Source organism: Pristis pectinata, chromosome 3, assembly GCF_009764475.1.
Source record: "Pristis pectinata isolate sPriPec2 chromosome 3, sPriPec2.1.pri, whole genome shotgun sequence".
Lineage (NCBI taxonomy): Eukaryota > Metazoa > Chordata > Chondrichthyes > Rhinopristiformes > Pristidae > Pristis > Pristis pectinata.
Window position 1 is genome coordinate 91,726,600 of NC_067407.1, and position 27,757 is coordinate 91,754,356.

A 27,757-nucleotide genomic window follows, 5' to 3' on the forward strand; every position below is an offset into this window, starting at 1 on the left:
TTGTTTTGCAAATGTGAAGTACATAAATGAATGAGCATGGTCTGAGTACACCAGCTCGACTGGACGTTCTGGAGTGGAGGCAGCATAGCTAAAGTATTTTCAGTAATCCTAAAGATTACTTCCATATCAATGGGAAGTTTGGTGGAGGTGAGAAATACTGATAAAAGTATCCAGGTGATGATGCAGACTTACTTGATACCAGCATGCACTGTGACAGCAGTTGTATGGAGCCATTGACAAGCAAGCCATCATCCTCACTACGATGAAGCAAATGTAAAATAGATGAATTTCTGCAGGCACTCAAATGAGATGAGGATGCTCTACAGTCCTCCTCCAATCATTGAATCAAAGGATATGCCGAAGTCAAAATTATGATGTACATTAGTTCTGTTTCCTGCATTTCTCTTATTATAATATCATTACTAAGGCTAAGCTATAAATAAACTATTTTCATCTTGAATATTTTAGGACCTGTATGTTTGACACTATATTTCATCCTATCAGAGAAATTGGCTTCGTTTCACCCATCACCCTCCCATACCTTTTCTGTTCCCAGAACCAACTTGTTTCTCTTTCACAGTTCTGTTGCCGGGTCGCAGACCTGATATGTTAACTGCTTCTCTTTCCACACATGCTGCCTGACCTGCTGGGTTTTTTCAGCATTTTCTGATTTTATTATCAACAAGAATGAAGTGGTCTACACTGTAACAGAATGGAAACCTGATGCGGGGTAGCAGGAGGTAACCAAGAATTTGAGAACACAAGGAGGGTGGAAGCAAGGATAGTTTGCCAAGAAGTTTTTTTGAGTGGGTGATGTGATACAAGATTATTCCACCATCCACTACCTCAACTCTATTCCCGCAGGGATCAGTGCTGGGACCTTCATTGTAGAGGTTTGCAAACACAAAAATTGGTAGTCATAGATACCAAAGATTGTCCAAAGACACAGTACGACATAGATCAGCTGGAAGGTTGGGCAGAGCAGCAGCAGATGGCATTTAATCCAGACAAGTGTGATGTAATGTACTAAAGTACATTTACATGACGTAAAGTGTGACGTAGAAGCAAAATTCTAGTGGGACATATGGAGTAAGTGGCAGGGACCTCAGGAGCATTGATGTACAGGGGGACCTTGGAGTGCAAGTCCATAGCTCCCTCAAAGTGGCAACACAGGTAGATAGAGTAGAGAGGAAGAAGACATTTGGTTTGCTTGCCTTCATAGGTTGGGGCACTGAGTACAAGTCCTCTCCAGGTCTCTGCAGGGTTCCATTCTTGTGAATTGTCCATAACCCGAACAGCTTGCAAGTCGGAAATGCAGCCACGAACAGAGTTCCCGAACGGCAGAAGATGCCTGCAGCCTTGCAGCACCCAGCAAATCCATACCGCTGGTCTCTCAAATGCTCGTTCACATGTACAGGCTGTACGTAAGTTGGGTGTTCGTATCCAGGGAAGGACTTGTACAAGAGTTGGGACATCATGTTGTAGCTGGACAAAACATTGGTTATACTGCATTTGGAGTTTTGCGTACAGTTCTGGTCACTGTACTACAGGAAGGATGTGGTAGCAATAGAGAGAATGCAGAAGAGATTCACCAGGATGTTACCTGGACTGGAGGGTTGTAATTAGGAAAAATTAGATAGGCTGGGTTTATTCTCACTGGAACAAAAGAGGCCAAGGGGTGACATTATAGTTTATAAAATTATGAGAGGCATAGATAGGATACCTATTATCTTTTGCCCAGGGTAGGGGAGTCTAAAACTAGAGGGCATAGATTTAAGGTGAGAGGCGAGAAATTTAAAGGAGATCTGAGAGGTAAGTTTTTCCACACAGAGGGTGATGGTTATCTGGAATGAGCTGCCAAAGGAGGTGGTAGAAGCAGGTACAATTACAATGTTTAAAAGGCATTTGGAGGAGTACATAGACAGGAGGGGCATGGAAGGATGCAGGCTTAATGCAGACAAATAGGATTAGCACAGATAGTCATCATTGTTGACATGGACAAGGTGAGCCGAAAGTGCCCATTTCTATGCTGTATGATTCTATGATAAATTGCAACCACCTAACTTTTCTAGCAGTTATATGCTGGCCAATGATGTAAATGGTTCCTTGGAAAGGTGAGCCATATAACATCTAGTTGGAACATGAGATCGACCCCGCTTATTAACAAGTTGCCAAATTTACAGATATTGCTATATTTTCACAAGGGATTCATTTAAGACTAGTTCCATGTAGCTTAATGTAAGAAATTTAAATTTAAGAAGTTTTAAATTAAATTTAGTATGGTCCTAGACAGCAGCAGTGTACGAAAATGTACCACATTCTTAACAGAACATCTTCACAGTTTTGCAACATAGTAGATTGCTACAATTTTATCAAGCACTCAACCAAATACAGAAAGTTAACTAGATTATTCCCTTAGGAATAGTAAATGGAACTGCATATGAGCAAAATGCAAGGTACATTAGTTTGCCATTTTATAATACTAAATGACTCCTTCAAATTTTTCTTTATTAGATGTCTAGACTCTTGGTTAAAAAGCACCAGGTATACATAAACACTTACATATGTACACTTGCTGAAGTATTATAGGTCAGCAGAAACCTACTCCAAAGAATAATGCTGCAGAGTTGGACCATTACAATTGCTCTCTGACTGCTCTTTAAGACCTAGACTGCAAACATTAGCAATGTAGTGCATACAAACCAAAAAAGTATCAAATTTAACTAAAAGGCATATATTTAATAACTGACAAAGTATCACAAGTATTTCACTGAGGTTATTAAATTAAATAAAGCATTGGCCAGAGTCAAGAATATTTTAATTAAATGTCCATGTTTTGAGGTAGATCATAAAAGATAACAGAAAATGTTTGTGATAAAACATTTATGCAGTAAAAGTTATGGAACATTATTGCAGTCACCTATGAACACATTAAAAATGTCAAAACAGCTTTATTCACGTGACACCTGAACCCAAATGAAACATTTGTTCAGGATTGAGCTTTGGAACTGACCTTTCATTGTACTCAAATGTAAAATAAAGAAAAATGGAAAGCTGCTTATGTTTTCAGCCACACCACAATGGTGACAAATTAACACAAAACTCCATGGCATAAAATGAAAAATAATGATATGATTTCCATGATTCTGGGCACCTTTCTGGGACAACAGTTAATGCATTCAAATGGCATACATGGAGATTTTAGCTGAAGACCATGAGCAGAGCATTGCCAAAGGAACTTTTAACCCAAAACATTTCTAAACATCAACTGAAAACAACTAACTTAACAGCAATAAGAAAGTAAAATATACACATATTAGCAGACTCTCTTTAAGGTGGAACACCTTTCACAGCAAGAATGGAACTTCTTGGAAGTACCTCATTTGCAAAGCAAAATACATAAATTAAACTAAGGTAAACTATTTAAGGACATAGTGCAGCTCATAAGTGTGCAGTTAAATCTGAGAAGACTGAAGAGGATGCTAGTGTCTGAAGGAACTCAGTTCAAATTTTCATTAGTACTTCATGCATAACGAGTAAACTGTTTCTGGAAAGCTTTCAAGTAGGATTCTCAATGAAACATCTGGTTAAGACTTACCCATGCAGACCACAATAGTCCCTGTTTCAATTCCCAGTCTTTGCTAAGTGAACTTTTCTCAAATAGGTAGCAGCAGGGAACCTTTAATTAACCTCCATGTCCTTGATTTAAGGGAGAAGGATAATCCTGATTTTTTTTCTCCTCCTCATGAGTAACTCCTCAATCCCGTTCCTGAAGTTGTACCCATAAACTCAAACACCGGGCTCAGAGGGCAAGCAACAGAGTCAAATCAGTTGAGTGGCACGCAATAGCAGAAAAGAAGGCTGTGGGGAAAAGCAAAGACTTTAAATCATGATATTAGAAATACAACAGTGGGATAATACTTCAAAGTCCTCTTTAGTAAAAGAATAATAACCATAACTTTTAGTTATTCTGTTCAGCAATGTGCCTCCATTTACTTATCGGGCTATGTTAGAGAAGGAACAAGATGCAGAGCCCGATTATCTGGTTTTACCACAGGAAAGAAAAAGTACACTCCTTTATCCAAGTGCTAACTTCTTCATTATTTTCTTATAATAAAGTCATCTTTTGGATTCATGAAATCACACAGTTGATGGATGAATGCAGCTGGCTTGCATTTTCATCTTCCTCCGAGCTAATGCTGCTTGTTTCTTTTTTTCAATCTCTTGCAGAGAACATTTTGCAACTGGCTTCTCCACCATTTCACCAACTGCAAAAATGAAAACATACAAAGTAACAATCTTTGAGATGAGTAACAGCATAGATGTTTAATTCATGCAGCACTTAGTATCCAATTTCAGCTAATCTGAACTTTGGAAACTGGTCCAACAAACAAGATGCTGGAGGAACTCAGTGGTTCACGCAGGCAGCATCTGTGGAGGGAAATGGACAGTTGATGTTTTGGATCAAGACTCTTCATTGGGACCAGTCCACAAATGCTGCCTGATGTGCTGAGTTCCTCCAGCATGTTGTTTGTTGCTCCAGATTCCAACATCTGCAGTCTCATGTGTCTCTATTTTGAAAAATGGTCAGTTGATGTGGATGATGAGATATGATTATTTACCAGAAAACACATTTCAAGATAGATTTAAGTTGCTCCAGTTGGTGAATTACCATTATATGGAATCACTGAAGTTAGCTTCACCTGCATAATTGTGCCTTCCTGCACTCTAATCTTGTATCCTGAGTTTGAAGAGATTTGATCACCAAAGACTCTTGCAAATTTCTACAGATGTACAGTGGAGAGCACACCACCTGGTATGGAGGCTCCAATGTGCAGGATCAAACAAGGCTGCAGAGGGTTGTAGACTCAGCCAGCTCTATCACAGGGACAACCCTCTCCACCACTGAGGATCTTCATTAAGGACCCTCATCATCTGGGCCATGCCCTTTTCTCCTTACTACCATCAGGGAGGAGGTACAGGAGCCTGAAGACCCACACTCAATGTTTTAGGAACAGCTTCTTTCCCTCCACCATCAGATTTCTGAACGAGCCATGAACACTACCTTGTTATTCCTCTTTTGCACTATTTATTTATTTTTGTAACTTATAGTAATTTTTATGTCCTGCAATTTACTGCTGCTGCAAAACAACAAATTTCACGACAGATAAATAATAATAATAAAAATAATATAGGTGATAATAAACCAGATTTTGATTCACGACAACTCAAATATCATAAAGCAGCCTGCCATCTCCACAAACTCCAAAACAGCTGGTTGGCAGAAAGGTGCAGCTTGCAAAACATCTGCCTCATAATGACCATCAATCCTGCTGTGTGGAGTTTGAATGTGTGATTTGGTAGGCTAATTGGCTGCTGTACATTGCCCCTAGTGTGCGGGTGAGTGGTAGAACCTGGGGAGAGTTGCTAAGAATGTGGGAAGAATAAAAAAAATGGGATTAATGGAACTGGTGTAAATGGGTGGTTGATGGTCATTGACTTCAGGAAAGGGGGTGGTGTACATGCACCTGTCTACATCAATGGTGCTGAGGTCGAGAGGGTTGACAGCTTCAAGTTCCTGGGAGTGAACATCACCAACAACCTGTCCTGGACAAACCACGTGGATGCCATGGCCAAGAAAGCTCATCAGCACCTCTACTTCCTCAGTAGGCTAAAGAAATTTGGTTTGTCCCCTTTGACTCTCACCAACTTTTACCGATGCACCATAGAAAGCATCCTATCAGGATGTATCACAGCTTGGTACAGCAACTATTCTGCCCAAGACTGCAAGAAGCTGCAGAGAGTTGTGGACACAGCCCAGAGCATTACGGACACCAGTTTCCCCTCCTTGGACTCTGTCTTTACCTCTCGCTGTCTTGGTGAAGCAGCCAGCATAATCAAGGACCCCACCCACCCGGGACATTCTCTCTTCTCTCCTCTTCCATCGGGTAGAAGATACAGGAGCCTGAGTGCACGTACCACCAGACTTAAGGACAGCTTCTACCCCACAGTGATAAGGCTATTGAACAGTTCTCTTATACAATGAGATGGACTATGACCTATGACCTCATGATCTACCTTGTGACCTTGCACCTTATTGCACTGCACTTTCTCTGTAGCTGTGACACTTTACTCTGTACTGTTATTGTTTTTTTTTACCTGTACTACATCAATGCACTCTGTACTAACTTAATGTAACTGCACTGTGTAATGAATTGACCTGTAAGATTGGTTTGTAAGACAAGTTTTTCACTGTACCTCGTTACAAGTGACAATAATAAACCAATACCAATGGTTGGCATGGACTTAGTTGGTCAAGGGGCCTTTTTTCTGCTGCATGTCTCTATGACCTGTATTCTGTATACAACTGTATCCACTTTATCCAGCACCCCTAATCCCCCTTGGCTGAGATCATTTACTTACTTTAAATTTGACACAGATTTGTTTTAACCATAACATGATGAGAATAGGAAATTAGGCCAAAAATCAGCCAAACCCTCATGGTAGGTCAGAATTATGGAGGGTGAATGGTTAATTTCCATTCCTATGTTTCCGCAAATGACATTGATCCCTATCCTCCACTGCTTTAAAGTAAAAACTTTAATGTAAAGTCCCTCTGTGCTCTCTACTCAACTTATTTTCTGAAATCTCTTCCAGACTTGCCTCCTCTACCACTACATTCTCTAAGTCTCTGACAGACTACCTTTCTACATTAACTACTCTCCAAACAAACCATGTTCATTCTCCCTTTTAGAATCAAGCACATTTTTAGTAATTATTTTTCTAATTTATGTTAAAAATGCCAGTATAAAAAACATCACTTTGTACCTAATGGCAGGGATTGGGTGGAAAGCAGAGAATTATGTGGGTGTGGAAGAGTAGAAACCCTTATTGCTGCAATCACAATATCAACATAACATCTGTGCAATTTAAGGGACCAAGAGATTAATTACTATATTGGGAACTAACCTGTGAGGAAATTTTTAAATGCTGACAATATGATCAAGGCAACTCAAACTGTCTGGGGATCATTTTGTTCACTTGGTACTGCTCTGAAAAGAAGTCTCATCAGCTTGGAGCTCACATTACAAATTTAGGTATAGACCAATTCCCTGATCAGAACCCATTGGGAAGGTTTCCTATTTGTGTTGTAAACTAAGGAAATTATCCCTGTTGAAACAACATTTGGGAACAGTGTTTCCTGAAAAAAAACTAGTTAGAATTAATATACCATAAATGGGTAATAATTACAACTGACTACAAGTCAATGTTAAATGATGAAAGCTAAACAATCTGATCACCTTTGAGCTCTAAAGTAGAGTCCGAGAAATGTCTCTTAAGAGATGATGTTGGATACAATGTAGCTGCAGTAATTTCACTTGACTGAACACATCTTTCCATGGGGCTTTTTACATGATCCTTGTTGCCAAAAGCCTTCACACACTGTGTTGCGTGACTACTGGTGTTCTCTTGAACACCAATCACAGAAGAATTTGTAACTTTACTGAAGGTGAACCTTGGAGTTCTGGTAATGCCAGCAATACCATGTGATTTGGGGACTGGATGACTTGTAGTCACGGTGGATATGTGCATTTTCTGTCCATAGCCATAGTTTGCAGAAACTGAAGTCTGATGACTATTTGAAGCATCAATGGAGTTTCTTGAACCAGACCCAGAAGTTATCCTGTTAACATTCACAGCACACATTTTGGACATAGCTGATAAAGCTTTACTCTGGAAATTGCTTACAGAATTCAAATGATGGCTTTGTGTAGAGGGCGTAGTTATAGTACAGACTGTGCAGATCAAATCTGTTGGCCTAGGTTGAGGCCTCAATGAAGGTAAGACACTTTGTTTTGTTACTAACTGTCCCGTTGAGCAGATTTTCCTTCCTGGTATAACAAATGGTTGATTTTGATTTAATTGCTTTTGCTGCCCATTAAGCTGATTGGTAAACCGATTTTTATGCATGTTGCTTGTGAAACTCTGGTTGCCATTTGCTACTTTCAATTCTATCGTTCCAGAGGATAAAGTCACTTGAGAATTCTGGTTTTCAATCAGCTTTTCTACATCATCACACATCCTGTTTAAATCATCATCATCATCACCGGTTTCCCATAAAATGTCAGATTCAGAAAACGTGTTTTGAATTTCACTGTAGAATTCTGCATCATTCCAATCGTCAACCACAAACTCAGAACAAGTATCCTGCACCTCTACATCAGGTCCCCTCTGTGTGCCAGCACCAGAGGGTCTTTCAGATCCCAGCTGATCAACCGAGTTCAATTCTGCAAGCACTGAATTCTCACTAGAAGCAAGCTTTGGTGAAACAAGGGAGTTCTCTGTATTCCTCTGTGCACTGCCATCATACCGATTTTCCCATTTATAAGATTTTGCACAAGTCAAAGTAGTCGATTCCCTTAGAGGTACATTAAACAGATGGGAACCATGTTGAAGTGTTGAAACATCAGAATTTCTTTGTTCTTTTTTAATTAATGTATTAATCACACTTTTGAAGTCTTTACCTGGCTTGCATTTTCTGACAGATTGCTCCTCAGTCACCTTATCGCTTGCTTTGTTTTGCAATGTAAAAGTAACCCTTGGCTTTGCTCTTTCAGACTTCTTTCCAAATTGTAAAGTCTTGGCTACTAACTCTTTGTTGTTGGGTTTGCTGGTAGAACTTTGCATAAATGACACAGACGGTACTATGTCAGAATTACCCTTAGATTCGTTTGCATCATTAAAGTCCTTTGTAACTTTTTGGCCAGCAGTATCCAAGGACTGGTTTGTAAAGTGTGTGCATTCAGTTGGAGTGTCAATCGGTTCTGGGATTTGTGTAATCTGCAATATAAAAGAGTCATCTTCAATCCAGTCATCATTGGTCCAGTCATCAAACCCATCATTTCCTGGGACTGATTCAAGTGAACAAACTGCTGCTGTTTTACCTTTGGATTGAATGTCAGTTGCCTCTTGTTGGTCTAATTCAAAATCTGTAGTGGAATCTTCACAAGCCAACTTTCTGCCATGCTTAGAGTTGTCTGGATCCAGTTCAGCTGGTGAAGAGATTTGAGGAATGTTCTTTTGTTTAAAAGCAGTTGAAAAGGAAACCACTCGTTCTCCTACACTTGTTATATTAGTGCTCATGTCATGATCAGCGTTGCCTTTTGCAGGTGCTGAGGCTGCTTTGACAGTATGACAGTCATCTAATTTTGGACTTGAACTGTCATCTCCTGAGAAGCCCTGACTCAAGGGATGACTGGCATGTTGAGTGGGCCCATCAAACAAGGCATTGACAGCAGCTTCAGCTTCTAGATCCAATGACTTCTGACTACTGCTCTGACTGTGCAACCTTAATACTGGAAGGGTTCCACCTCCATCATGTTCAACTTGCTCAGTAATTCTAGTCTCAGGTACCTTTTCCAATGATGAAATGTCACAGTTTGCTTGCTTAGCGCATATTGTTTGTTCTGAATCTTCATTATCCAGAATCTCGTTAACTTCACTGACTTCTTGACAATAACTGACATCTTGTTCAACCATATTCCGATCAAATTCTTTTGCTAACTTCATTAATTCTTCCTCTGTACTTCTTTGAAATCTGAAATGAGTAAAAATTTGAAAAATTCTCACATTTTTTATAAGATTATTTCTATAAAAACTGTGGGTATTCATTTGTTTCCTATTTTAAAGGCATTTTAACCCACAAATACAAAACTTCACAAGTAATTAGCTGTAATCAATATGTTAACACTGCATGAATGAAATAAAGCATAACATGAAGACTAGATTGACAACGGGTGTGTTAATATGTCGAATAGTGTGGTTTTGTTAAACCTTGATAGATTTACCAGAATTAATATAAATTAAGTAAAAGATCAAATTATTCTTGAAGAAATTAGATTATATTAAATTGAGTGGGGGTCAGTCACAAGGTTATGATATTTTTAAGAATGCAAGAAAGTTCCACCTCTTTCCTTGGTTTGATACAATATCTTTAGTACAAGATAACATGTCTATAGCTTTCTGCAAAATGTTAACAGCACAAAGAGGCACCTTCAAGGAATTAGTAGACGGCAACAAAGTAATTTTAGCCTTGGAAAAATCACATGGACTGCCAAATTGAAAATGTATACTTGTGTTAATATACTTCATTCAAGGGGATCTGATGCTCACAAATGAAATTAAGGGCATAAGAGCTGCACAAAAATAATGCGACCAGGAAAGGAAAAGACTTACATAAAATATATACATACGTAATATGGAGATGCAAACAGAAGTAGCGGCAGCATGCAAACCACTGGCCTTATTGGGGAAAGTCCCCTCAACTTGGATCAATGCAATATATACAGATCCACAAGACTTTGAAATCTGTGGATCTGGTTTAGAAATAAAAAGTGAATCTTTTAAGGAAAAGCCTATTGACTTCTTCCAAATTATGATTATTATTTTACCCCATGTCACAACTGATCCAAAGCATAATGACAGAATCAAATCCTCTTTCAAAATGGCCATGCATTTCAGACAATAATGAACGGCTTGAAGCAGAATTAAATTTGGTAACACCCTGAATAACTGCACACAAATGTTACAGGTCACAAAGCAGTTAACTTGTAAACAGGTTGAGAGCTTTGTTTTAAATTCAAAGTATCTCTTGGGTTTCTTTAAACTTGATTAGTCACCCAATGATGTCATTATTTTACCAGTGTCCCCAGGAAACTTGAGTAAATAAAGGTCAGACTGCCCCAGCAAGAAATGAAATCCTAAAGTTCACAGTGATTTATATGACATTAAGAATTTTTGGATCAACGTTGTGAATGGGCTATTTCAGGATATTACTCAAGGACTCTGCAAGGGGGTTGACGTTAATTTATAACGTTATCAATTCTGAGTGTTACATACATTGGGATGTGGGAAAACCAAGCCCAAATATTTTCAACAGATTTTGGCACAGATTCTTAATTAAGAGCTCTCAAGTGCAAATGAACCATGGAAGCTATTTTAACAATGTATTTCACATTTCCTGGTTACAGATTCTGTTTATGTCTTGAACATAACACACAATAGGAAACAATGGATGATTTTGTTTTGAATGGATTTAATTGCTTTGCCTTTTTTTAAAAAACTGTGATATTAGAAAATAATAGTTCCATCATAATCTCTTTCTATAAAAACTTCAACTCTGAAACACAATATAATCTATTCAATAAAATGCAGGAAATTCTATTTGCAACTCCTCAGCAAATGAGGCTGCCCAAGCCTGCATGAAGCAAGACCGAGACAACATTTAGGCATGGGCAGATAAGTGGTAACATTTGTGCCATGAAAGTACCAAGCAATGACCAGCTCCAAGAGACCATTTAATCACTGGCCTTGACATTTAATAACATTACCATCACTGAGTCCACCTTCATTAAAATCATTTGGTGGGGGGGTTCACCGCCGACTGAATCTCAAATGGAGTATCTACATAAATACTGTGACAACAAGAGCAGGTCAGAGGCCGGGGGCTGGGTATCTTGCAGCAAGTAACTCGCCTAATAACAATTCAAAGCCTTTCCACCATCTACAAGACACAGTCAGGCGTGTAGCAGAATATTTGCCACTTGCCAAATGAGTACAGCTCCAACAACTCTTTAAATGCTAAACTCCATCCAATACAAAAAGCCCACTTGATTAGCAGCCCAGTCAGCCACCCTGAACATTTATTTTCTCCACCATGATGCACAGTGGCTGCACCATCTACAAAATGCAGTGCAGTTACTTATCTAGGCTGCCCTGAAAGCACCTCCAAAACTCGTGAGGTGAAGCTCATGGCAACACCACCATTTGCAGTTTCCTTTCCAGGTCACACACTATCCTCATTTGGAAATATATCCCCAGTCCATCAACATCACTGTTTCTAAATCTTGAAACTTTCTACCCAACAGTACTCTGGGAGCACCTTCACCAGAAGGACTGGTGATTTAAGGCAATGACTCAAATGTCCTCAAAGGCAATAAATGCTTGCTGTGAAGCAACCCACAAATTCCCCTCCGCCAAAAAAAATCAGATATTTCTTTGATAATGCTTATGCTAATACCAACAAAGCAGAATCTGAGAATCTGCTTTAAAAGTAAATTCCACAAGAAGTCTTAATTCAATATCTTCAAATACTGTAAAATTGTGCATACCTTGAACTATTTCCTTTGATTCTTTCTCGAAAAGAAACAGTGGGGCTACACTGGATTGCATCTTCTCCTAGCCAGATGTTCAGAGGTACTTCGGAAGATCGCTGCTTATCCCAAACACATGCCGGATTATTAAGATATTTTCACTTTTTAAAAAAAATAAGCTTAAGCAAATAAAGCACTCAAATAGGAATTCCACTTCGGAGGAATCCCTATTGCTAATGGAAAGATGCAATTGCAATCAAAAAAGTAAACAATTATTTAAAAGCAGAAAATACTAGCAGTACTCAGTTTGGGCAGCATAAGTGGATGCAGAAACAAGACTTAATGTTTCAGGGCAGAACTGGAAGTTGGAGATAGAATAGGTTTTCAAAACTTGTGTATAGTTACCATTTCACAGTTCTGATGAAAGGTCATGAAGCATTAACCCTGCTTCTCTCTCTCCACAGATGCTGCCTGAGCTACTGGGTATTCCCAGCACTTTATTTCAGAATTTGAGAATCTGTTGGATATTATTTTTTCACTTCTTTTCTCATTCAATATCTTTTCAATATCTTTTCAACTATCTTCAAAATTATGAAAGGACTTTAGAAAACAGATGTGGTGAAATATCTTGCATGAGCCTAAAATTAGGAATCAAAAAACAATATAGCCATCAGTAAACATTGCAGAGAATTCAGAAAAAGTTCTTTAACCAGAGAATGGAATTAGGCATTTGTTAAATATAAAGTGAGAATTTAATAGATTATATTGGTAGACAGAATGAAATAGGTTACAAAGAAGATGGTGTGCAGCACCAACACCGGCATAAACCAGATGGGTTGAATGGCTTATTTCTATACTTATGTACTCAATAAATCTATGCAAAATTAACATTTTTGAAAATAAAACACTTGTAAACCTTGACGTGTTAATTTCAGGTCCATTCACACACACTATGAAAACAGCAAAAGGTTCCCAGATTGGATACAGTAGGTTTACACAATAATTTGTTACCTGAGGAGCAATACGGTTAACAATATCAGATATTTCTACCACATGCTGACAAGTTCCAGATGACTTCTTTCCATTACCTGCATGAGAAAAGGTGAGAGGCTAAATTAACTTTTATTAGCATTCCATAAAGAAATATTTAGATTCAATAAAGCTAAAATTGACACCATTCATTTTTGAAAAGGGAAAACTATTGGCTTACTTTTTTCAAGCACATTAATGCTGGGTTTTTCTCTTTTCCAAAGTATAAGAAATAGACCTGATTATTAATTGAATGCCTTGAGATTATACAAGTTATATGGAGGCAAATGCTCAATATCTCACTACGCTATCAAATATTTCAGCAGAGGTATTAGTCATTTCAAAGTAAAGCAAGACAATGGTTTTTCATTGTACAAAAATGCGTACATTTCCAATCTGAAATGGAATGCCACATTAGCATCCTCTTTTCCTCAGTAAAGCCCATTAACAGCTAACAATAAAAACATTGACTTTAAATGTATGCAAAAAACTAACCAGTTTAATGTTAATATTTAAAATAAAAGAATAATGTTGAACATATATATTGCACAATTTTTGGTATTTTAGCAAGACAGGTATTAAGATATGATGAGCAACTTGGGCAGGTTTGTTTATGATTCAAAATACATAGATGGTGAAACTAGGAGCCAGTAAGAGTAGGAGCCAGACAATGATAAAAATATAAAAATGCACAACACTGATAAAAGAAACAAAGAAAAAGGTATGCAGCATTTTTCAAGTCTAAATCATTCGATGGATAACTTGCTACTTTACCCAATTTAAATGTGGTTGGAGAATGTTGATCCCAATAAATATCCTGCTGCAACTCTGAATCATTGACAGGAGATTCATGATTAGCATTGAACTGTTGCTTTCTTAATATCCTCTTGGGCGTTTTATATGATGGTATTTCTGGAAGATAAAATATAACTAGATTTAAATACAACCACAAATATGCACTTTTATGAAGTTATGTCTTTCCAACTAAAACAATGCAGCACGAATACAAGATACAAAAATGAATGCCTCAAAGGGAATTATTTTCAACCATGGTTTAACAAAGTAGCATCTGAAATAAATAAGTAATACACTGTTCTTTACAAATCTTTCTTAATATGGTGGATTTAGACTGTTAATTCATAACTAATGAAAAACAAATAGAAATTCTACCACATCAGAAGAGAAATATCACTTTGGAAAAACAAGCTAAATTTCAATTTACTTAGACCAATCACTAGAATGAAAATAGCCAATTATATTTGAATACTTTGCTATTAAGAAATATTCAAACAAACCTCAATTAAAAAGACATTCTTTCAGTCATTGACTTTAAGAACTATTTCCATGCTACCCCTGAAGGCTCCATAATATCCATGGGGGTCCCTGATTATTTCTCCCTTACGTGCTGCATCAGTTCATCCCATCCATGAAAGGAGTAAATATGTAAACAAGTATCATAAAAACCCAAATGAGAAGAGAAAGTAGCTAGAAATATCAGACCAAACTGCCATTAACAGACTTTGAACTAAAGCCTTAACACGATGTAAGACAGAAATACACTCAGGTGTACTGACCAATTTTCACCTTTGCCTGCAAAGTATAGCAAAGAAAGACAGCTCACAATTGAGGAGTCATGATTTTTCTGAGCTGCTAAAGAAACTATGTATCATCTAAAGAATGCCCACGTTCACGTGGAATTGCCCCTGCTTTAAAGTAGTTTTAACATTAAACTGCTACTTTCCCATATGCTGCTTAATTTAGAGTAACCAGTGAATTCAATTTTTTAATTGCAGTCAGTTTTTATATATGCTAACCTGCCTAAATATCAGCTAACCTACCCAAATAATAGTCATTGCTGAAAAGAGCTTTAAACAATGACAAATGAAGAAAAATGGGGTCACCAGAGTGGCCATCCAAAATTCACCTGATTGGTTTCCTTGCCATTAAAAATCAGATATAATGCTGCCAGTTTTCTATTGCCAAAGTTGAAAGGTACCCTCATTAATAGGAACTTAGCAATGACATACTTAGAACAATGTATAACTATCTTGTAATTCAATGTTAAAGTCTCCTGCATAGCCTGGGGCAAAAAAAAGAAACATTTTACATAAGGAATATATTTTACAATAGATGGAATATTTTAAGATGCAACAATTAAATATATACGACTATTTTTCAAACTTAGATATATTGCTTGAATCAAGTTTTAACAAAAAAAAGCAGTGTGCATTGAAAGTACTAGAATTCTGCACAGAATAAGGGCGGCACGGTAGCATAGCGGTTAGCGTGACGCTGTTACAGCGCCAGCGATCGGGGTTCGATTCCCGACGCTGTCTGTAAGGAGTTTGTACGTTCTCCCGTGTTTGCGTGGGTTTCCTCCGGGTGCTCCGGTTTCCTCCCACATTCCAAAGACGTACGGCTAGGTTAACATGGGTTTAAAATGGGCGGCACGGACTCGTTGGGCCGGAAGGGCCTGTTACCACGCTGTAAATAAAAAAAATAACTCAAAAGAAGATCTTAACAAAGTTAATTTGGAAAGGAGCTAGTTTATTTACTATAATATTTCAGACAAACATATCTAATTTAAAAATGACATTGGCAGCAGGGAGAAAACAAGTACCCACCATAGTAACCACTTATTTGTATTTTGTTTTTGGTAGATACCTGGATTGCTCAGGAATATGTGATACAAGTTCTCAAAGATTAAGCACTGAGAGGGGAAGTCAGAGGGTTGTGGTAAGAGAAGACAGTGGACATCAGATCTTTTAAAAAGTTATGGCAATCCACAATTCCGCTTTTTACATCTCAATGCAGTATTCCCACACCCCCTGCGATTATACACTCAAATCTTCTTTTACCAAATGAGCAAAACCAGCATATTTTCACGATGATGTCGTAAGTCAGGAAGGGAAAGGAGATTGTTTTTAAACTTAATAGAATCACGTACAAGCAAAATTCTTTCTTTTCACTCAGAAACAAAAGATGAAGAGAACATATTGAAAGATATGCTTGCTAAAAGCAGAAACAACATCCAATTCCAATTAATATAAAAGACAACATTGAATAGGATGATTTCCAACAAAGTTATGGATGATCTAAATATTAATTTATCAGATGAGGCTTTGGAAAATTTTCATGGGACCCTTAGGAATGCTGTAAGTTTCTAGATTGATCATTGTTTGGTAGATATATTGAGCTTATACCAGCCCTTTTCAGTGGGAGAATGCTTTATTCTCCATTCCCAGAATCTGAATTTGAAAACAGCTTAAAGTCATGCAGTCAAGACATTAACCAAATAATGATCCTAATTGCCCTTGCAATTAGTGCCTTTACAGAAATAAAATTCTTATTGGTGATGAATGCATTGAAATCTATTCATCAGTTTTTTTCCAAACCTGCTAAAGACAATGGTTCACGAAGGACCTGAAGGAATATAAGGCATTGTGACTTCCAGTGCATTCCTATGCAAAGCCTCCCAAAGTAGTAGGGAAAGGAACTAGACTTTAGTTGAACAGAATGTTAAGAGTCCAGATTCTCTATTTGGAGGTCCAATGCAAAAAAACTTCCCAAGCACTCAGATAACAAATTAAGGCTGAATGTGATGATCCTTAATGTACTCAGACTTTTAATTCCCAGCCTTTACTCAGTGGGTGCCACTTTACCCTCGGAAGCCAAAAGCTGAAGAACAAAAATCAATGCTGACTCTTCACAGTAGTATCAAGGAATTGCTGTATTGCCAGAAGTACCATCTTTAGGATGAGACATGGATCCAAGGCCTCAATAGCTCCCTCACATACATGTAAAAAAACATAGACAAGTAGTTTGTAGAATAGGGGAATTACTGGCAATCAACTAACCCATGTTTATCCCTCAGTCAACACCAGTGTAATGGACTATATGATCATTACTGCAAAGCTAACTGCAAGGCCTTGCTGTGCATAAATTGGAAGCCACACTTATTTGTAATAATTACTGCTATACATCAAAAAGGTCCTAACTGGCTGCAAATCTTTAAAGGCATGATTTTTTTCTTTCTTTCAATTGGGAGAATTTCCTTAACTTTTTGTGTTTACCTTGCCTTCTTCATCCAGGTTGGATCTATTAAAGGTTTCAAATTACTCTCTCCTAACCGTTGCTCAGTCATATATTTTTCCCCACAGAGCATTAATAAAACAAATCAAACTTAATGTTGGAAAAAATCTCAAAGTACTTTACTGGGGAAATTATCAAACAATATTTGATACTGAACTAAAATAGGAATAGGCTATTTTGCCCATTGACTCTGCTCCACAATTCAATAAAACCAGGGCTCCTCTTTCATCTCAACACCAGTGTCCTGCCCTACCCTACCCTCACAGGCCCTGATTCCAGCAATGTCTAGAAATCTATTGATCTCAAGTTTTGAATACAATCGGTAATGAAGCCTGCACAGTACTCTGGGGAAGAGAATTCTAAAAATTCACCACACCACGAGTAAAGACATTTCTCCTCATTTCAATTCCAAATGAAAGGAGTATTAATCTCTTAGTTTGAGATTGTAACACCTAGTTCTGGACTCCTCTGCTAAAGGAAGCATTGTCATTTTATCTAGCTTGTTGATCCCTCTAATCTTTCAATGAAGTTGCCTTTCATGATTCTAAACTCTAGTTAAGATATCTTTATTAGTCACATGTACATCGAAACACACAGTGAAATGCATCTTTGAGTAGAGTGTTCTGGGGGCAGCCTGCAAGAGTCACCACGCTTCTGGCGTACAACATAGCATGCCCACAACTTCCTAACCCATACGTCTTTGGAATGTGGGAGGAAACCGGAGCACTACGCAGTCTTACAGATCTGCCAGTGCAGGAACCAGTCTGGGGAATCTTAGCTGCACTCCCTCTTAATTTAACCCATCAGGTTCATGCCAGTTCCCAGGAGATGGTAACCAGAGCATTCACTATCTTCATTGCTACCTGTTTCCAAATTTTGAGATAAGGATTATCAGGTTTTTAGTATTTATAAGGCTCATTAACTTCTCTATTAGTATTCCTTTACCAATACAAATTTCTTTTATCCCTCAGTTACACTGGACCCTAGCTGTCCAGGATCCTTGAGAGTTTTTCTGAGCCGTCTTCTGTGAATACAGACAGGGTATTATCAATTTTCCTGCTATTTCCTTAATTGCTTTTATAAATTCTCGTGTCTCTGTCAATAGGGTACCCATATTTGGCTTGCTTGCCTTTGCCTTTGTACATAACGCTAGAAGCTCAATTTTTATATTTCTCACTAGTTTATATTTCTCACTAGTTCTGTTTTCCTTTTCTTTATCAGTTTCATAGTCATCCTTTACTGAATTCCAAAATGTTCTCAATCCTCAGACTTGCTGCTTTCTCTGGCAAATTTTTAAGGATTTTCCTTAGGTTTAGTAACATTCTTAATTTCTCCTGTAATTCATCCTTGAATCGTTTCCTACTATGCCTTTGTGACATAAAGAAATGTATATTTCTTGACAATCATGCATTATTTAATTGCTTGTCCACAGACATGCCCTTTAAAGGAGTATCCCAAACTACCACAAGCAAATATCCCATCAGATCTTACAGTTTTCTTTGTTTACACTAAGAATTCTGCTTTCAGATTGAATTATATATCATTCTATCATGTTATTCTATCATATTATGGTCACTCTTTCCTAGAGTGCCTTGACAATAAGATAATTAATTAACCCTTTCTTATTTGCACTGGGCCAGATCTAAAATAGCCCGATTGTTCAATATACTGATCTAGAAATCCATTTCATATACTCTCTAGGAAAGCAATCTCTATATAATTAGTATTAAGTTTATTTGCCCAGTCTAAACATTGATTAAAGACCCCACAATTACTGTATTATCCCATAATAATAAATCCATAAATAAAGAGAAGGTTCTTGATGTCTTAGCAGGCTTACAGGTGGATAAATCCCCAGACTGGGTGGGATTTATTCCAGTTTGCTGCAGGAGGCAAGTGAAGGGATTGCTAGGGTCCTGGGTGAGATTTTTAAATCTTTGCTGGACACAAGTGAGGTACCAGGAGAGCAAATGTGTTTTCCCCCTCTTCAAGAATGGCAGCAGTGAAAAGACTGAACTACAGACCCATGAGCCCAAGAGCAGTAGTAGAGAGGATACAGAAGAAAATTCTGAGGGAGAGGATTAATAATCACTTGGAAAGGCAGGGACTAGCCAACATGGCTTTGTCAAGAGCAGATGTTGTCTGCAATTTGATTGAATTATTTGAAGGGGTAACAAAGTGTATTGGAGGGCAGGGCAGTACATGTGATTTTTCATGGAATTTAGTAAGGCCTTTGACAAGGTCCCACATGGGAAAATGGTTCAAAAGATTAGGGCTCATGGGTTCCAGGGCAATTTGGAAAAACCAGATCCATAACTGGATTGGCAAAAGGAGACAGAGTGTGATGGTAGAGGGTTGTTTTTGCGAGTGAATGCCTGTGTCTAGTGGTGTCCCTTAAGAATTGGTGATGGGTCCCTTGCTGTTTGTAATATACATGAATGACATGGACGTGGATGTGAGAGGCATGATCAGTAAGTTCGCAGAAGATTGGCAGAGTTGTCGATAGCGAGGAAGGTAGTCTTGGGCTGGAGAGTGATATCAATGTGTTGATGAAATGGACTGAAAAATGGAGTTTAATCCAGACAAATGTGAGGTGATGCATTTTGGGAGTACTAATGAGGTTAGGACATACACCATAAATGTTAGGGTCTAATGGAGCATTGAGGAACAGAGATACTTTGGAATACAAGTCCTTAGATCCTTGAAGGTAGCAACAACAGGTAGATAACATGGTTAGAAAAGGCATATGAGATACTGGTTAGTCAGGATACTGATTAATCACCATATTGAATACAAAGATAGGGAGATAAAATTATAAGGGGCATAGATAAGAAACTGTTCTCCATATCAAAGGTAGATAAAACTAGATGACATAGATTGGGTTAGAGGGAAGAGATTTAGAGGGAACATGAAGGAGACTTTCTTCACCCACAGAGTGGCAAGTACTGCCCGAGGGGTTGAAGCTAGATCACTGACAGCATTTAAGAAGTGTCCAGTTGAGCACTTGAATCACCTAGCTATAGTAAGCTATGTACTAGTACCAAGCACCAGGAAAAGGGATTAATTGGAAAGGGTGCCCGTTGGTCAGCATTACAAGCTGGAGTCAAATGTCTTGTTTTAATACTGTACGAATCTAAGATTCCAGTTACATGATTCACTAACGTCCTTACTTATTGCTCACCCCATGTCACAGCCACTATTCATAAACAACTCCAACCAAAGTTTTCTGACCCCTGCTGCTTAACTTCACCCAGACCGATTCTAATTCTATTCCACAATTTGCCAACCTAAGATTATTTGTAACTATTCTACCTACGTCATTAAATCAGCTTGATTAAAGGTAGGCTTTCCAGGAGAGAATGACAGACAGGGTTTAGTGCCTCAGCAGCTGGAGTGATAGCTGCCAATGGTAGAGCAGCTTTACATATTCGATCAAGAGATCAAAATTGAAGGCATTTCAGAGACTTGTAGGGCCAGAGGAGGGTACACAGATAGTGGGGTATCAGGCCCTGGCTGAATTGAGGAAGCAGGGCAAGAAATTTATTTGGGGGCGGGGGGTCCAGCAGTGGGAGTGCGGGGGTCTTGGTGCGAGTTAGGAGCCGGGCAACAGAAGAACTGCAACTGATGGGGGGGGGGGGTGTGAACCACCTTCCTCCACCGGCAGAAAGATGACAGAAGAGCAAGTGGCTGCAGCAGTCCCGCCGGTTAGTTGAAAGGAGGTGGTTAGTCCGGGGAAGGCGGAGAAAGGTTCCAAGGGACACCGTGCTTTCACCTTCAGCCGTCCCGGGCCTCGCTGCAGGCCTGCAGCCTCGGCTCAGCCTGTTGCTCCCGGCCCGGGGGGTGCGCCGGGCGTTTCTTTTGCCCGCATTCTCGGGTGTGACAGGCGGGTTGGGGAGCGGCTCTGGCCTCCTGCTCCTCCTGCCGTCGCCGCCGCCGCCCGCCTCCTCCTTCATCCTTCACTCGGTCGCTTAGCACCGACTCCCTCCCGACATCTTTGTTCCACATGCAGAAAAGCCACCGACGCTTTAGGGTCTCGGCTTCTCCGATTGGCTGAGAGCGACGCCGCTTCTCGCAGCGTCAGGCGATGATGGGTTGCGCTGTTGCCACGGCCCCTGGTTTCGCTGTCAATCAAATTGGATGGGAGTTTGTAGGTATTTTAAAACTTTCGTCTTCGTAACCAATTAGGCGACAATAGAAGTTTCATCAATACGGTATCGCCCACCACCAAGTCCCTTATGAAAGGAAGGTAATTTGGGAAATGCTGGCCTATCTTTCTCTAGTCATCTTCCCATTTGGAGCATTGTGCACAAAGTTGTGTACAATTTTGGTTTTCTTACCCGGAGGTCACATTTGGTATCAGAGAGAATGCAGCGAAAGTCACCTTACTGGCTCCTGGGATTGCAGGTCTGTTGCATGAGGAGATATTAAGAAGGCTTGGCCTCCAGAGTTTTGGAGACTGAGGTGTGACCTCATTGAAACATACAAAATTCTTAGATTATTTAGGGTGTATATATGCGGAGGATTCTTCCCCTACTGAGGAGTCTAGAACTAGAGGTCACTATCTCAAAATAAGGGGTTGGCAATTTAGGACTGAAATGGGGAGAAATGTCTTTACTGAGGGTGGCAACTCTGAATTTTCTACCCTAAAGGGTTTTGGGAGCTCAGTGGTTGTATTTATAAGTAAGATCTGTAAGATTTCTGGCTATTAAAGGAATCAGGACAAATGGGGATAGGTTAAGAATATGGTATTGCGATTGAAGACCAGCCAGTCTTGTTCAATGGCACAGTGGGCTTGAGAGGCTGAAAGGCCTACTCCTGATCCTATTTATTGTGTTCTTTTTAATTAGTATACATGAGCCAGGACGTCAGGAGAAAACTCATCTAATTATCTTCAAAACCTTACCCTGGCATCCCTTACACCCACATGAGGGGACAGGCAAAATCTCAGTTTTACAGCTTACTTGGGCAACTCTGACAACCCGGCAACTCCTTCACGCCCACCAGAATGCCAGTTTATGTTATCTACTTAACTGGCTGTAGTGAAGCTTGAACATACAAGCCTTTGTCTCACTAGCTTGTGGGCACCTCATTGAGTCACAGCAAAAAACTGTGATATGTGAAAGTACATCGACTGATGGATTTTTATTTCTTTTTCATTATTAATTTGGTGTTTGTTATCTGTGTCCTGTTAAAGAGAGGTGCACTTTTATTCTATGTACTCTGTAGTATCCCCATTTCCCTTAATTGTTCCAATTAAAAGTTACACTAAAGCAATTCTGCCATGTTTTATTCTCCATTCCCCACAAGAATTTTCTCCCACCCATCTGCATCTCACCATAATCACTTTATTTTATTTTAATGAGTTGTAAACCAATGTCCTATTTGTCCTCATATTGCTGATGTTAACAAATCCCTGGCAGAAAGACCTAAGGAACTCTCCAAAATCCTGGCCAATACTTACTTCTCTATCAACAGCATTAACTCAGATTATCTGCACATTATCTCATAGTACCTTGCTGTGTGAAAACTGATTACCATGCTGGTGAAATGTACTACAGAAGTGTAAACATTTCTTACAATGATAAAATAACAATGTATTTCTAATATTTAGTATGATCTCCAGTTCCTGTAATGCTTATCAATCAATGGAATCCTCAGGTTCCCAACATTGCTCAATAGTTACAGGGTACAGACAGGAGAAAAGGGGGTTTGGGGGTGAAAGTCCTCCCAAATACAAAATAACTTCCAATTCCAGACCTGTCAAATCATAGTCATTTGAGTTCAAAAAGTATCACCTTATGTGATGCATCTCATTATAAAATTAAACATAGTTCTGTGTTTGATGTTTTAACTCCTTGGTAACTCTTACTCAATCATAAATACAAGTGTTAATTCTTTATCATGACAAGTCAGGTACTATAATTCAGTTATTTTCTATAAATAATTTTAGCCTCCAGTGCTCTATAACAACTCTAGTGTGACACTGTGTTTGACAATTCCAAGTAAGGCTCACTGTTATTGTCACACTATTCTACAGAAAATCTTAAAATACAAATTTGACACCAAGAAATGGATTTCTGATTTATTTAATTTTCTTCCTTTCTACCATGGTTTTAAGATCTTAGAATCTGACATCACTTAATAGTTGTCTACATAGAACAGCGCTCAAGTGCTATATAGGATTTAATAGATTTGTGCATCAGACTACTTGAACTGAACAAGCAAAGGCTACGTATTTATCAAATGTATTTCCTGCACAGAGCAGACACAATAGTCACTTGTCATGGACTCTACCTGATATAATTTGATATCCTCCAAAACCTGAGGGAGAAAAATTCCAGGATATAATTCAACTCTAAAATCAATATTGTTTATTGCACAGATATATAAATGCACTGCAAATATAGGGACATGGTCACATTTCTCTTTATTCCTGTTCTTCAATACAGTCTTCGATAAATATAAACCTCTCTATTCTCAAAGGAATGAATCCATTAATTGCTTTTAAGAATGTAAGAAATAAGAGCAGAACTTGGCCATTTGAATCTTTGGGCCTGTTCTGCCATTCTTAAAGATTGTGGCTAATTTCCTACCTCAGCGCCATTTTCAAAGTCCTTTGGTTCCCTTAATATCCAGAAAGCTATCAATCTCTGCTTTGAATACAATCAGTGACTGAGTATTCACAGCTCTCTGGGGTAGAGAATTCCAAAAATTCACTACCCTCTCACTGCAGAACTTTCTCCTTCTTTCAGTACAGAGCAGCTTACCTCTTATTCTAAGACTGTGACCCCTGGTTCTAGACTCCTCAACTAGGAGAAACGTACTTTGGCATCCAGCTTGTCGTTCCTCTTGGGATTTTTGTTAGTTTCAGTGAGACCTCTTATTCTTCTAAACTCTGGAGAATACCATCCTAGTCTACTCAATCTCTCCTTATTTGGCAAATCTGTCATCCCTGGAATCAGTCTGGTGAAACTTTGTTGCACTCTATGACAGATCTATGGAAGGAGACAAAAACTGCACACAATATTACAGGTGTGGTCCAACAAGGGCATATGTAACTGTCATCAGATTTATTTACCTCTTGTAAATATACCTCTTGTAATAAAGACCAACAGACTATTTTCCATCCTAATTACTTGCAGTACAGGCATATTGGCCTTCAGTGACTTGTGTGCAAGGACATCTGGGTCCTTTTGTATGTCAACATTACCCAGTCCCTAACAATTTAAAATTGCTCTGCTTTTTGTTTTTCAGTTTTATGCACTGAAATGGATAACTTCACATTTTTCCACATTATATGTTTTTGCCCATTCACTCAGTTTGTCTATATCCCCTTGAAACCTATCAACAACACCCCACCCCACTACTCTCAATTCCACCTGGTTATGCAACAATAACCATGGGAATAGGACATTTGGTCCGCTGAACCAAATTGTTGTCATAGCCGGGGCCCAAGAACAGATCCCTGTGGTACCCCACTGCTCACAGCTTGCCAACCAGTGAATGCTCTGTTTGTTCCCGCTTTACTTTCTGTCTGATAATTACTTCTCAGCCCAGGTCAGTATATTATCTTCATCTCTTGTCTCCTAACCTTGTTGACCAACCTCCTGCGTGGGTCCTTATGAACAAGATTTCTGAAAATGCAAATGCACCATATCCACCAGTTCCCCTTCATCTATTCCACTGGTCAAAGAGCTCCATTGGATTAATCAAACATGAATTTCCTTTCATAAATCCACGCTGATTATCCTCAATCCTATTATTCTTTCCAAGGTGTTCTGTTATTATATCTTTCACCCTATATTTTATCAAGTTCCCTACTATTGATATTAGGCTAACAGGTTGGCAGTTCTGTATTTTCTCTCTCCTTCCTTTCCTAACTAATGTAATCACATTTCCGATCCTCTAATCAGCAGGAACATCCAGAATCTATTGAATTTTTCAAGATGATAATCAGGGTATTCATTAACTCTATAGCTGGAAAGATGGCTACACATGTCTAAAATGAGAGAACCACTTTTCATATCTAATAATGTTGCAAAGGACTTTTCAATGAATGAATTACATTTTGTAACAGAAAATGCTGGAAATACTCAGCTGGTCAAGCAGCATGTGGAATGAGAAACAGGGTTAATGCTCGGGATCTGCAAAATTTCCTGTTTTTATTCTAGATATCCACCACCTGCAGTATTTTGGTTTTGAATATTTTTTTTAGTGGTCTCATTGTTGTAAAGGAGGAACTTCAATCAATTTCCATACATAAGTTTCTATAAATATCAGAGATATTTTTAGCTTCAGTGCTGGGTATAATCTTCCCAATCTTCATTGTAATGATGCCATGGGATCTCTTTTGCCCATTTAGGATAGTAAACATTGGGGTGTTCACTTGGGAGGTAAAAGGTGGAACCTCCCAAGCTGCAGTAGTCCTTCACTATTACACAGACTTGTTACACTGGGCCTACTAGCTTAGATTTTTATGATTATGTCTATGGAGTGGAATATAAATCCACAAATGCTAACAACTAAGCCACAGATGAAGCCTCAGTGAAATAAGTCTTCAAATTGCTGACCTTGCTGGAGGTCTAATTTATGTGCAATCACAGTGTGTTAAACAGGATGTTCAATCAGATTAAAGACCAAATTTTTCCACTCTATTTCTTGCTCTCCACTGAGGTATATTTAAACTGAAGAACTCCTTTCATAACCATGAGCCCTTTGTCTCAAAAACATCTTTGTCATTCTGCTGTGCATCTCCCAATACTTGGACATGACAGATTATTCATATGTCTTTACTGGAATTTGCCTTTGACTAAGTTATGTACTGATCCTGATTTCTGTTCTTAAGAGATGCAACTTGTCCCAATCATTTAAATGTCACATGATCATTTTATCCAATGCTATGATAATTTGCTGTTTGTAACCTTTTGTACAAACCTCTGTACCACAGTGATCATAGAAGTGCGCTGTCACAGCCTGGAGGTTTAAAATGATTAAAACATCAATTAATCAGGATCGTTGCTTGTATTTTCAGAAAAAACTTTAAATTGCTTCAGATCATTCCCTTCAAATTTGTCTTTTTTCTTGGTAACAGTAACAACTTGCATCTATTTAGTACTTTTAGGATAGTAAAATATTCCAAGGCACTTCATGTTGATGATTAAAAAAAACAAATCTTACACTGAGCACTTGATTAAAAAGTTAGGTTTTAAGAAGAGTCTTAATGGTAGAGAGAGTGAGGGAGGGAATTCCATAGCTTAGGACCTGGATGCTGAATGCACAACAAAGAAAACATGAGATGCACAAGAAGTCAGAATTGGAGGCATGCTGAGATCTTGGAGGAATTAAGGGTTGCAGAGATAGAGGACTGCAAAGGCATAGAGAGATTTGAAAACAAAGATGAGAATATTTAAAATCAAGGTGTTGCCAGACCAGAAGCTAAATACTGAGTACTAAGATGAAATGCAAATAGCATGGTGCAAGTTCCATTATAAAATGATATTGAACACAATATACCCATGCTCCCATTTGCCAAAATGATCACCATGTATTATATCATCATTATCACTTCTCCTGTTAACAAATAAGAACAGAAAAATAAGAGCAGACATTTTAAACAGATCATGAGACACATATCAAATTTTAAATCTACCACAAGAAGACTAAGATGATCACTCAGTAAATTGAAATGGAAACTGAATGAGTAACTATATCTGACTTGTCATGTTCTTAAATCTCATACAAGGAAAAAAATAAATGGTTGGCTTTACTCGGGGTCAAACTATTCTTATCACTTGCATACACCTCCAGTATTATGACCTGAAATAAGTATATGTATCAGGAAGAATTGGGTGAAAATGATGTAATTTTTGATGACATCAAAGATGAGGAACGATTTTAAATTTATTTAGGATTGGTGTTTATGAAATCATTGAAATGTTGCACATGGAAGAAAGTAGTTCTGATTACTATATTGTGCAAATTAGAAGGGAAAGATGTAATATGTATGTGAATTCTTGCTTTCTGGAAAAAAAAAGACAGTATTTTGAGAAAAACTATCATGGTGATGGGATTGTGGAATCAATTCCATCTAAGTATTACTAGTATGCAAAGATTGGAATAAGTACAAGCTTTGTACAGATATATCAAATGTACAAAACAGAATGTGAGATAAATCAAAGCTGGTTATTTGTTGCTTGATCAATTTTTTACGAGATATGCTTGAAATAATGGTTCCTATTGTTATGATCTGTTTCTCCACTATTGCCCCTTCCTCTTGTGATTGGCAGTTGTTTTGGCTGGAATTAGAAGAGATATGCTTGTAGTAGGGATATAATGCTCATTTGATAGAAATCTTGTGGAATAGAGCAGGCACTGTGGGACCACATTCAGATTACAAATTTCGGGGAACTAATCACCCACGAACTAAACCAGATAATCAATATAGTTAGTTAGAACATGGAACAAAGAACATTACAGCACAGTAC

The 27,757-nt window shown here is 38.4% G+C and overlaps 1 protein-coding gene across 3 annotated transcripts in view; it reads right to left on the reverse strand.

The window, feature by feature from the left end:
• The window catches only part of LOC127568855 (ewing's tumor-associated antigen 1 homolog), a 34,235-nt gene extending 12,832 nt beyond the window's left edge, over positions 1-21,403 (reverse strand). Inside the window, exons 1-6 of one of the 3 annotated variants that reach the window (XR_007956089.1) lie at positions 21,046-21,302; positions 13,956-14,093; positions 13,164-13,240; positions 12,171-12,271; positions 7,302-9,598; positions 3,599-4,268 (exon numbers count right to left, since the gene is read on the reverse strand). Coding sequence is in view for 2 of the 3 variants with exons in the window: in XM_052013075.1 (XP_051869035.1) it covers positions 4,141-4,268; positions 7,302-9,598; positions 12,171-12,271; positions 13,164-13,240; positions 13,956-14,093; positions 21,046-21,226 (2,922 nt within the window). In the remaining variant the exon portion in view is untranslated. Of the gene's footprint in view, positions 1-2,801; positions 4,269-7,301; positions 9,599-12,170; positions 12,272-12,557; positions 12,736-13,163; positions 13,241-13,955; positions 14,094-21,045 lie in introns of those variants that run through there. The other 2 variants (XM_052013075.1, XM_052013076.1) reach the window with 2 other exon arrangements.
• Positions 21,404-27,757: the final 6,354 nt, after the last annotated feature.